Source organism: Stylophora pistillata, chromosome 12 (genome assembly GCF_964205215.1).
Source record: "Stylophora pistillata chromosome 12, jaStyPist1.2, whole genome shotgun sequence".
Taxonomy (NCBI): domain Eukaryota; kingdom Metazoa; phylum Cnidaria; class Anthozoa; order Scleractinia; family Pocilloporidae; genus Stylophora; species Stylophora pistillata.
Genome location: NC_142530.1, coordinates 9705355 through 9717500, shown reverse-complemented (window position 1 = coordinate 9717500; position 12146 = coordinate 9705355). Strand labels below are relative to the sequence as shown.

Genomic DNA, 12146 nt, shown 5'->3' with positions numbered 1-12146 from the left:
AAGAGAGGAGCACTTTGGATAAATACCGAGAGGAGTCAGAGCCCAAGACACAGACCATCACCATTCGCTTTGAAAACCTTAGCCTGTCACTTAAAAAGGTAGCTAGCTGGTTATGCAATGGGTGAACGGAGGGAAGGATGTCTTTTGGAATGTTCGCCGAAGAGTGTTTTTCTTACTTCTAAATCTGAAGACACTAAGTAGTGGCGCACTATCAGCAACGAAAATGATCTTGTTGTTGTAGTGTTTAGACATTTCGTTACTGTTATATAGACTTATCGGTGCGCAAAGAATCATGGTACTGTAACATGGCGTCCTCGCTGGTGTAGATTAAAGAAACCTATTGAGTTTATCTGCACTTATCTGCTTATCTGGGTGTTAACAGGCCATCATTACAGTTATTGCTACTGCTCCCACTGCCACTACCCAGTGCTATTATTATGATTACTATAATATTGTTAGAAACTTTGATAACAATAATGATAATCATGATAAGTAATGATACTATCAATATTATTAAAATAATACATGTATTTTATTATTAATATATATTATTAATAATAGTATCATCATCATCTTGTTATTCGTATGATTAATTATTATTATTATTTTTTTTTTGCGGCCGAAGTAACGCAGGGGAGCTTGTTAGCACTTAAATAAAATTCGATGAGGCGCAAAAGAGAATCAAGGAAATTAAAAAAGGATCTTTAGGATACCTAGGACTCAGAGTTAAAGCAAGAGTTTCTGCACGCTAAGGAGTAAAAAGGAAGAATATGTGTATTGAACATAGTAAGTAATAGAATGTTTTATGTTGTAATGCGTTCTGGGTTGTTTTTTTGTTCTTTTTATTTCAACAGACACAAGTGGCCATTCTTCAAGGCGTGTCCGGTCAACTCTTACCTGGGGAAGTAACTGCGGTGATGGGTCCTTCTGGATCCGGCAAAACAACCTTCCTCAACACTTTGAGTGGAAAAGCTTATTATGGGGTTAGTCCTCCATGTGAAAGAAGTATAACAAAAGTACTATCATTCGAGCTGAAATTTCGAGTGAATTGTGTCAATTGTTTACTTCAGCATTCTTGAGTCCGAGGGTGTGATCACTCCCTCGATGCTGTAGAAATTAGAGCTTTTCTTGGTGATATTTAGGCTTCACTTTCTCTCGATGTCATGAACCGAAGCCGGTGAAGTAATAATGAGGATCATACTGAAAAGCGGCCAATAATACTACCGAAACGTCTAGACTGTTTTTCCGGAGACGTGCGTAACAGTTGCCGTTAGCGACAAAGAGGATTGTTCTTGGTCACGTGACTAAAAGATGTTAGCAGAAAAGGCAAACGTACGTGATAACATTCTTTTACATTTCTTTGCCCGCGCTTTTAACGTCTGTCTTCGGTTATCCGCTTTCGTTAAGTAATACAACATGATCCAGCTAAAAGTGTTCTATAATAATTCATTTCGGCTAAAATTGAATGGATTAACGCACATCAGGCCATCGTCCTCTCTTTTACCACGGATACAAGACCTTCCTTTTTTGTCAATGGAAAAGCCTGCCATCGTTTGTTTCTCAGCAATGTGAAGGAATGCGATCACGTGCGCTTATTTTCGAGGTGTCAGGGATAGATCACGTGGGCTTAATTCAAATATGTTTCTCTCCAGCGGCAATTGTTTCGCGCGTCTCCGAAAAAAAACAGTCTACCTGTTTTGGTAGTTAATGCGAGGGATGGTTCGATGGTTAGTTCTCCGTGGGAGCCTACAGCCAGCCGAATCCGATCCAGGAAAAAATTAATGTTTTTATCATTTAAAAAATATGGTATTGTGATAACTTACGGTATTAACTATTTTAGGCCTCTTTTCGTATTATTTTTGCTGTTTCCAATGATAGATTTTCAATGATACAACTACTTACGATACAATGCTAGGTACTACCATACTATTGCAACTTCACCAGTACTCTTTATCTTTTTTTGATAAAAGTTACTGTTGCGACAGTGCAATCATCACTTATAACTAGTATGTTCAACTAGCGGTATAAACTTGTTACTTCATCGACAGAAAGATTGAAGAGAGATATGCAGAACTGATACAACATGCTCTTAGAGAGCATGAGAGTCTACTTAAAGAATTCAGGGCCGCTTACCGCAGTTTTTTTATGTTTTCAGAAACGCGCTGGTGGTCTCTTCATCAACGATAACTTTGTACGAGATTTGGGTGTTTTCAGAAACATCACTGGATTTGTTCCACAGGTTAGTTTTGCGTGAAAAATTAAAGGAGAAGCTACTGTTTCCTTTCACATACCATCGGTAGATGTAGATATTACCATAAAATCTGTTTGCAAGTCGGCATTTGGGAGAAGTTTGCTAGCCTTAGCCACAGAGAGGTCAAATACAAGTTAATATCTTAAAAGAGGGCATTGCTCATCGTAGTGATAAGTAATAATAAACTGTGTAATCGATTGTCTCACGATGTAGTCACTTGAGATGTAGATCGCGACGTTTCGATTGCTCAGTGCTGGTCCTCATCAGGCGATGGGGTCCATTGCTCACGAGTTTCCATTTGCATCACAGCGATCTAATGTGATTTCGATACCAATCGTTCCGGTGAGTTCTGGTTTCCTGAGAGGTCTGACTTTAAGTTTTTCCCTCGGCAGTTTGCTGTGGTACCATTCCCCGTTGTGTTTCTTGATCTTTGGTATCCATGCTTCAGGAATTTTGATTCGCTATCTCTGTTGATGTCATCAGGGTTAAGCCTTGCGTGGATAACTTCCTCTACTTTTCTTGTGTACCAGTGTGTATCTCGATTAGTAAACTTTACTTCGTTCCAAAGTAGGCGGTGGCCACTCTTGTTGGCGTGCTCATGACGATTAAACATTTTATTATAATTTAAGTTGTATTTCATAAAATGCATGGGACTATAAGAGTTGTTCATGCAGCGTTTGAAATGATACTTAAACAGAATGTGATTCAGCGCAAGAATAAAAGGAAACTCCTGTTTCTTGCCCCTAAGGAATTAAACCTGTAACTATCCACATTATTTGTGCCCGATGAACTTTTACAATTTTTTCATCAGGAAGATATCATGCACAGAACACTGACAGTTAAGGAGGTTTTGATTTATCAAGCAAATCTCAGGTTGCCATCCTCGATTTCCAAAGAGGAAAAGAAAAGAAAAGTCAACGCAGTATGTCGGAAAAGTCCTTCGTAAATTGCTATTTGATATCTTAGAAAAAGAAGATAACTATATCATAGATACACCTTCAAAGTTTAAATGTCTTCTTATCTCTTTCTGTGACTCTGTGATTGTGACGCTGTGATTGTGTGACTCTGTGATTGTGTGACTCTGTGATAGTGTGACTCCGTGATTGTGTGACTCCGTGATTGTGTGATTCAATGATTGTGTGACTGTGTAAATAACGACTCCTTATCCTAAGATACTAGACGATTATGTTATGCAGGTAAAGGTAATGAAATGGTCGAGGATGTTTCGAATCCACAGCCACTGAAGGCACAATAGGGCGCAAATGTCATGACGCATGTCCATAGGTCCCTAGTTTACTACCTTCGTCGCCTGATTACACATTCAATAGAACCGAAGATAAAATTTTGCTTGCCGTGACGCTGACAGTCCGGTTTGAAATCTCAAAACCTTTCCCAGAATAAAAATTTAGATTAATGAAACAAACATCGAATGGCACCGTACTCTCGATACCAAACAAAAATCTGAAAAAAGCTTCCAAACTGAACTGACATGTAGATAAGATTATAAACAAGAGTGAAAAGGTTACGCGTTGTAATCATCACACATAAAGTTAATGCCGCGAAGCTTTTTCGAGTTTCGTAACCGTTGCAGAACGTTACGTGCGGGGTTTGGATCGAGTATTTTTCCCTTGGCTGACTACTAGATCATCTCTGATCCTACGAAAACCAGCAGCATTTTCGTTCGCGGTCCTTGCTTGTTATTTATTTGGAGTAACCATTTGCCGAACTGGCTTGTTTCCAAGGAAGTGCTAAATTTATGTAAAACCCTGCCACAATCTTCAAAACAGTCTAATCGCGAGAAATAGGGCCTGATTACATGAGCCGGGCTGATTTCTTTTGTTTTGGTGTTCGCTAAAGCGTGAAAACAAAAGAAATCAGCCCGGCTAACCGGGCCGGCCCGGCTCATGTAATCAGGCCCATAGTCTTGCGTGGAATGTTGTGTAACATGATGATTTTTTCGGCGTCATAATGTCTCGCCATGTGACAAGATCAGATTTTTGTTCGAACGTATACTAATTTGTTGAACACGTGAACTCGAAAAAATGTTTTTATCAGGTCTCTTTCAGCGCAGAAGTGATACGGATTTATACAAAAGCCGTTCGAAGAGATTACGATTCTTTTTCTGAACGGATGGACAATTTTTCTGAACGGATTACCTAAGCCGATGGAACGCATGCAAGTTTCTTCTGAACGGATAGCACAAGCAGTTCGAACGCGGGTTGATTTTTTTCTGAATGTATTTTCCAAGCCGTTCGAACGGATGCATTTTTTTTTCAGAACGGATGATAAACGGCTAGTGAATGGAATTCCGTTCGGGAAATTCGAAAGAGGTCAAAAGAGGTGTGATTTTATCAATCTACTCTTTACCTTCACAATACTGAACATCCGCTTGCTAAGAAAAGTAATTTTTTTGCGCGGCGTTAAAACTTCGATTCAAAACATGGTAGTTCGCTTTAAATCACCTCTTTACGCCTCATGAAGCTAGAGATTTGAATAAAATATATAAGTGTTATCTCAAAGGCTGTAGAAATGCTTAGGCTTTGTTGGATATGTATTGGTCATAACTTTTATTGCATTTTATGGCTCCTAAAGGAGCCGTTTGGTTCGGAGTAGACCTTAGTAGCCTAAGCTCTTCCCTCTCGCTCAACCACTGCTGGGAGCACTTTACGTAGGTGTCCAATATAACGCTGACAAGAGGGAAAGAACTATTTGTTACAAACTGCAAACCATTGTAAAGTCATTTCAAAGTAAAAACAGTCGGTCCAATATTTTTTCTCGATCTTTTGCGCGCGCCGCGAAAATTATAAAGAAGGAAGTATCTCTTTGTCACAAACTGCAAACCATTCAAAAGTCATTTCAAAGTAAAAACAGTTGGTCCAATATTTTTTTCTCGATCTTTTGAGCGCGCCGCGAAAATTATAAAGAGGGAAAGAACTCTGTTACAAACCGCAAACCATTCTAAAGTCATGAGCGTTCTAGCAAAATCCCGCCCACTTTTGACGAAGAACAAAAACGTGACCACTGCTGATGACTGTTTATCTAATGTAAACATTACGGCATGCTTCATTTTATGAAGTTTTGTAGTCTTGTCTTGCCTTGGAAGAGCCACCAAAATAACTGACTGTTTCTTTTCTGAACGGATAGGTCGAGCCGTTCAAACGGAGAACCTTTCGAAGGAAACGAAGAACTAAAACGTGACGACTGTTTTTCTAATGTAAACATGACTGCATGCTTCATTTAACGAAGCGTGGCGAATTATTATGAAGGCTTGTCTTGTTGGAACGGCAGTCAAAATAACTGGTGTTGGTGTTTCTTTCTTGAGCATATAGCTCGAGTCGTTCGAACGGCTGATTAATTTTCTCGAACGGATGATGAATTTTTTAGGACGGATAGCTCGAGGCGTTCGAACGGATGATGAATTTTTTATTAACGGCAAGCACTAGCCGTTCGAACGGATGATGAATTTTCTTGAACGGATAGCTCGAGCCGTTCGAACGAATTATGAATATTTTAGAACGGATAGGCTTGTGGCGTGCCAATCCCCTTGAACGGCTTATGAACGGCTATCCGTTTAAAAACGGCTAACCGTTCGGAAGGTTTTCACGTGAGAAGTCACTTTGTCTACATCGGAGGTAACTGAGAAACGAGCGCCTTAAGCGAAAGAGCGAGCGAGATTCATAAATTCAAAGTAATATTAAAGAATACTTGGATCTTTGAAACGCTGTTTGATTCAGTATTAGGTCTGGGTTTCTTTATCCAGAACAAACAATTCCTTTTTCCTTATAAACAAGCGACGGGTCATTTGTGAAGCGAGCAAGATTGGAAATATGATAGCTTACATCGGGGCTTATACTATTTTGCGAAACGAAACGAAACGAAATTGTACTATTTTGCGAAACGAAACGAAACGAAACGAAATTTTGCGAAATGGCGCTTTTTCGCCTTTATTTAACAAATGTCCTCTTCGTCCGAAAAGAAATGTTTCCACCAATAGAATGATCAATATTTTTAAGAGCCTGCTCACCTCTCATTTTATTGACCATAGTAGAATTCGTTTCGCAAAGTAGTAATTTTGACAGAATTACTATTTTGCGAAATGGCGTTTTTTCACCTTTAATCAGCAAATATGTCCTCTTCGTCCGAAACAAAATGTTTCCACCAATAAAAAGGTCAATGTCTCTAAGAGCCTGATCACCTCTCATTTTATTGACCATAACAGAACTCGTTTCGCAAAGTAGTAATTTTGACAGAATTACTATTTTGCGAAATGGCGTTTTTTCGCCTTTATTTAGCAAATATGTCCTCTTCGTCCGAAACAAAATGTTTCCACCTATAAAGTGATCAATATTTCTAAGAGCCTGGTCACCTTTCATTTTATTGACCATAACAGAACTCGTTTCGCAAAGTAGTAATTTTGACAGAATTACTATTTTGCGAAATGGCGTTTTTTCGCATTTATTTAGCAAATATGTCCTCCTCGTCCGAAACAAAATGTTTCCACTAATAAAATGATCAATATTTCTAAGAGCCTGGTCACCTCTCATTTTATTGACCATAATAGAACTCGTTTCGCAAAGTAGTAATTTTGACAGAATTACGATTTTGCGAAATGGCGTTTTTTCACCTTTATTCAGCAAATATGTCCTCTTCGTCCGAAACAAAATATGTCCACTAATAAAATGATCAATGTTTCTAAGAGCCTGGTCACCTCTCAATTGATTGACCATAATAGAAACTTGTCTCGCAAAGTAGTAATTTTGACAGAATTACTATTTTGCGAAATGGCGTTTTTTTCACCTTTATTTAGCAAATATGTCCTCTTTGCCCGAAACAAAATGGAAGACAACTACTTGTTTTTGTTCTCGATTGCTCTTTATTGGTTCGGAGTTTACTCTTTATTGTTGTTATAATTCTGTTTTCTATTCTGCTCTGTATTCCTTGTATTTTGTTCTGTTCTATTTATGGTTGCCGCAACTCGATTTTATAGCTGACCAACAAGCCACATGCGTGACTGGCAATTCCAGCCGAACTCAATTAACGCTCGATGTTTGGTCAAACTGCTAGGAAAATACGTTAAGGTGACGAGAGGTGACCAGGCTCTTAGGAATATTGATCATTTTATTAGTGGAGACATTTTGTTTTGGACGAAGAGGGCATCTTTGCTAAATAAAGGCGAAAAAAGGCAATCTTGCAAAATTTCGTTTCGTTTCGCTTCGCAAAATAGTATAGAAAACAGAATTATAACAACAATAAACAGTAAACTCCGAGCCAATAAAGAGCAATCGAGAACAAACACAAGTAGTTGTCTTTCATTTTGTTTCGGGGAAAGAGGACATATTTGCTAAATAAAGGTGAAAGAAACGCCATTTCGCAAAATAGAAATTCTGTCAAAATTACTACTTTGCGAAACGAGTTCTATTATGGTCAATAAAATGAGAGGTGACCAGGCTCTTAGAAATATTGATCATTTTATCAGTGGACACATTTTGTTTCGGACGAGGAGGACATATTTGCTAAATAAAAGCGAAAAAACGGCATTTCGCAAAATAGTAATTCTGTCAAAATTACTACTTTGCGAAACGAGTTCTGTTATGGTCAATAAAATGAGAGGTGACCAGGCTCTTAGAAACATTGATCATTTTATCGGTGGAAACCTTTTGTTTCGGACTAAGAGGACATATTTGGCGAATAAAGGTGAAAAAACGCCATTTCGCAAAATAGTAATTCTGTCAAAAATTACTACTTTGCGAAACGAATTCTACTATAGTCAATAAAATGAGAGGTGAGCAGGCTCTTAGAAATATTGATCATTTTATTAGTGAAAACATTTTGTTTCGGACGAGGAGGACATATTTGCTAAATAAAGGCGAAAAAACGCCATTTCGCAAAATTTCGTTTCGTTTCGTTTTGTTTCGCAAAATAGTACAATTTCGCTTCGTTTCGTTTCGCAAAATAGTATAAGCCTTACATCGGCGGTAACTGAAAAGCGAACGAAGCGAACGAGCGAGCGAGATTCATAAAATACAAACTAATATTTAAATAATACTTTGACGTTTTAAACGCTGTTCGATCTAGTATTGAATGTGGATTTCTTTTCTCAGAACAAACAATTCCTTTTTCTCTTCTATATAAAGTAGTGACGAGGTATTTGCAAAGCGAGCAAGATTGGACATATGACAGCTTTCACTGACGTTTTCATACTATGCAAATTTTTTTCTTGTTGGCGACCGCATTTTCAGATCAGGATATTTCTTTACTTTGCAAAACACTGCCGCACAAAGCAAACTTAGGGCCATGAATAACAAAAGAATAGACGCACGCAGCACTGACGCGTCAGAGTGATTCCACTACTCCTGGTAAGTAGAGAATTCTCTTTACAGAATTTTAAAAAAATGAAAAATGAAAAAATGAAGCTGTAAACCTATTTGTTTCTGTACTTCTAAAGATAGCAAACTTTAAATAAAGTAACAAGAAATCACCTTTATAAAGTTATATTTTTATATACTCATGCATAATACAAATTTAACTGCGAACTGCAAGACGAAAAAAAATCAAGGCCTTTCTCTTTAACTTTAAAGATGACAAGGACTTGGGAGAGCAAAGACATGACATTGAGGAGAGGAAGACTTTAAGTGAGGGTAAGATTTAACAAACAAAATTTATTAAGTTTCATGGCTGGTGAATTTCTCCAGTTTTCTAATTTGCTCAAAGCATTTCAAAATGGGAAATTCCAATCCTGCATGACCACTAGCAAAAACCTATAAACGACTGACAACATAAATTTCTTCTTACTATCCTCAAAGAACCAGTAATGAAGAAAAAGAAGACCCGAAAGAGAAGAAAGAAGAAAAATAATGAGTCTCAGCAAGAAGGAAACGAAAAACCTAGTTAAAGTGTAGATGAAGTTATTAATAAGTTCAAAAATTATCATGTAATGTCTTGTATATTAAAATAGCCTTAACTTTTCTTTTAATACTTGTCAAAAAGTTATCTTTGCAAATTTGATGAGAATAAATGATATAAAGTTTTCCAATATGTATTAGTCGACTGTAATCGGGCCAGATATTTGATATTATTTGACAACATTTTCCAGAGGCAAAGAGATCAACGAGCTATAATTATCTGCAACTGATAACAAAAATTTTTGTTTTAGTCATCATGGTAATTATGCACTTACCAGTGGCCGTCCCGGGGGGGGGGGGGAAGAGGGTGACCCCGGGGAACCCCTGGGCATTTGCAAAGGCATTTCCTAAACCCCCCAACCAACAATAACATTGTTCAACATAAAGCTACCAATGCCCCTCCCCTGGGGACAAAGAAGTATGCTCTACTAACTCAAACAATGTAATGCTCCAAAAGAATGTTATTTGCCACAAACAAAAACTTACTTCTGCTTGTGTTTACTATACAGGGCTATACAGGGCTCAAAGTTAAAAACATCCTATGTGGCTTTTGGTGGCGACTAACTGGAAAAAGTAGTAGTAGTAGTAGTAGTAGTAGTTTTTTTACATCTGTAGATATCAATGGTAATAACCAGTCCCCATGGTAAGGACCTTTTATTCTCAAGATGGCGGCAATGGTAAAAATCCGGTGGGTGTTTTCCCATGTGTCTCGTCTCGGAAGTGCAAATGCACTTCAATGCCCCCGTCCTAGCACAAAAATTGGCGACAAAAGTCTATTCCCCTGTATGACCCCAGGGTCGACCCCCAGGATGGCAGCTGCTAAGTGCATAATTATTAACCTCGTTATCTGTTTCTTAAAAATTCACAAACAATCATTTTATAAATCAAAGATCTCTTTCTAAAAATATCCTTACCGAAGCAATCTCATATCTGTAATAATCTAGAAAATTTTCCTAAACATAAACATGTCAGAACATTTTTTCATAGCGAATTAGATTTGTCATTTTGATTTGCGTTTATTTTGATGAGATCCCTGAGATAAAAGATAGTTTATGACGAAAAAAATTCATTTTAAGAAAGAAATGATCATGTACTTTTAGATCATATATCCTATGAATACACTCCTCATAAATTACTCGGGCTTTCCGAAGGATACGCCCGAGATAAATTCGGCTTTTTTTTTCGCTGAGAATAAGTCTGGTTGGCTCGCTGAGAATAATTCTGGTTGGCTCGCTGAGAATAAGTCTAGTTAGCTCGCTGAGAACGAGTCTGGTTGACTTGCTGAGATGTTTGGTATTGCTATAATAAAAATTATTTCAGCCAACATTTCTGAAATAGGGTTAGTTGTAGTGGGAGTACGTCTTTCTGTCATTAGAAAGACATACTCCCACTTGTTTTTTCCTCTTTTTTTCCCCAGTACAACTGTCTAATGGCAAGGGATGGATGTTTACATTGTAACAATGAAGATGTGAATGAATAGGGGTGGTAGGTGTGAATTATGTAAATCTTATTGTGGAATCTTAAAGTAACATGCCCCACCTTTCCTCCAAAAAAATAAAAATAACCAGAATACTAAATGCCAAGTTGTCAACCCTTTCTCTTACAACTTAGTTGATTTCTGGCACTTAATTTAGTTCATAACTTCCTTTCCTTTTTTTTTAATTCTCTTCCTTGCCATGGTCATAATCACTGCAATTTCTGGGTTAACCTTATTTATCATTTTTGGCCTAGAGTTCCTTCTTGTCTCTTGGAAGTCAAATCGTCCATCTAGAAGGCCTTTTATAGTTGAAGAGTGTTTCACATTCCTATTACCCATGCCTGTCATCTTAAATTGACTTTCACTCAAAATCCACACCTAAGTCTTTGTATTTGTTTCTCTTCCACAGTTGATGACTGGGATGGGAATTCACAGAAATGCAAACCAATGATATTTATCATGTGTTAAATAAATAAATCTTGAATATTAATAAAAATCATCAAAATATACTGGCTGACTTATGCAAAATAGTTATGGCAGCATGGGAAAAAATAGGGAGATAATAAGAACCATCTGAATTAAATTAAATAAGTTTAGATCCTAAAAGTGATTACAGTGAAGGAACAATGTCTGATTCAGTTAATAGCAAATCAGTTCTTGAAAATCTTGTAAGAAATAATAATGAATGCACAGGGTTTTCAATGAGGTTTTCAGTTTTTTGTATGACATGTATTTTTAACCCACAAAAAGGTCAAAATATGTGTATTGCCTCTTGGTATCTAATGAAAGTCAAATCCCTCTAATTGAATATACTAAAACTGTAAATAGTACTACTTCTCTTGTTGTGGCCATCAGCGATATTCAATATTCAGATATTTTTCTATTAAAAACAATATGAACTATTGAAAAGTAATATTGCTTCAATCAACTGATTTGTGAAAACTCCCCTTGGGTGAACATTTTGCAACAAACTTTGACTCGATATCAATAATAGATAAAAAATTTCCTTCTCCTTGCAGTTAAAGGCAAGTACATTACCTACTAATAGTTCATAAAAGCCTTGAAAGTATTTGAAGATGCTTGAATTCAAAAATAACAAATTCAAGGTCTTGAAAGTACTTGAATTTGAGGACTAGAGCTTGATTTTTGCAACGCTTTTTCTTTAGCAATTTTCAAGTAAAAAATTGCAGTACTTTAATAGAAAAGCTGAGAAATAATGTTAAATAATTTTAAAATTTCTTATGCAAACCTTTCCAAAAAAGGTCCTTCAATTTATCTAAAACTTGGCAAAGTCATTGAAAAGCCCTTCAATTTCAACCTTTGGCATCTGTAGGAACCTACTCCTATTATTTTGATTATTGTCTAGTACCATAACAACATTCATTACATTCTAGCAGGCAAAAATAAAAACAAGTAGACTTATTCATGATTGGAAATGACAAAATTGCGTAACGACAGCACAAATGGCAATAGGGCAGTCTCCTAAAGATAACTCCAGATGTGCGATATAGAAAGC

General features: G+C 37.1%; 1 protein-coding gene and 1 long non-coding RNA gene across 2 annotated transcripts in view; both read left to right on the top strand.

The window, feature by feature from the left end:
• LOC111343494 (ABC transporter G family member 22-like) overlaps positions 1 to 3231 on the top strand; it is a 4967-nt gene extending 1736 nt beyond the window's left edge. Inside the window, exons 2-5 of the mRNA XM_088741983.1 lie at positions 1 to 98; positions 855 to 983; positions 2156 to 2239; positions 3063 to 3231. The exon at positions 1 to 98 is cut by the window's left edge and continues 175 nt beyond it. Of these exons, the coding sequence (XP_088598109.1) occupies positions 1 to 98; positions 855 to 983; positions 2156 to 2239; positions 3063 to 3197 (446 nt within the window). The 3' untranslated portion in view covers positions 3198 to 3231. The remainder of the gene's footprint in view (positions 99 to 854; positions 984 to 2155; positions 2240 to 3062) is intronic.
• A 4955-nt stretch (positions 3232 to 8186) lies between these two features.
• On the top strand, positions 8187 to 11139 carry LOC148718713 (uncharacterized). Its single transcript, XR_015994306.1, has 4 exons — positions 8187 to 8607; positions 8830 to 8889; positions 9055 to 10638; positions 11040 to 11139. It is a non-coding gene; the product is annotated as an uncharacterized LOC148718713 (long non-coding RNA).
• Positions 11140 to 12146: the final 1007 nt, after the last annotated feature.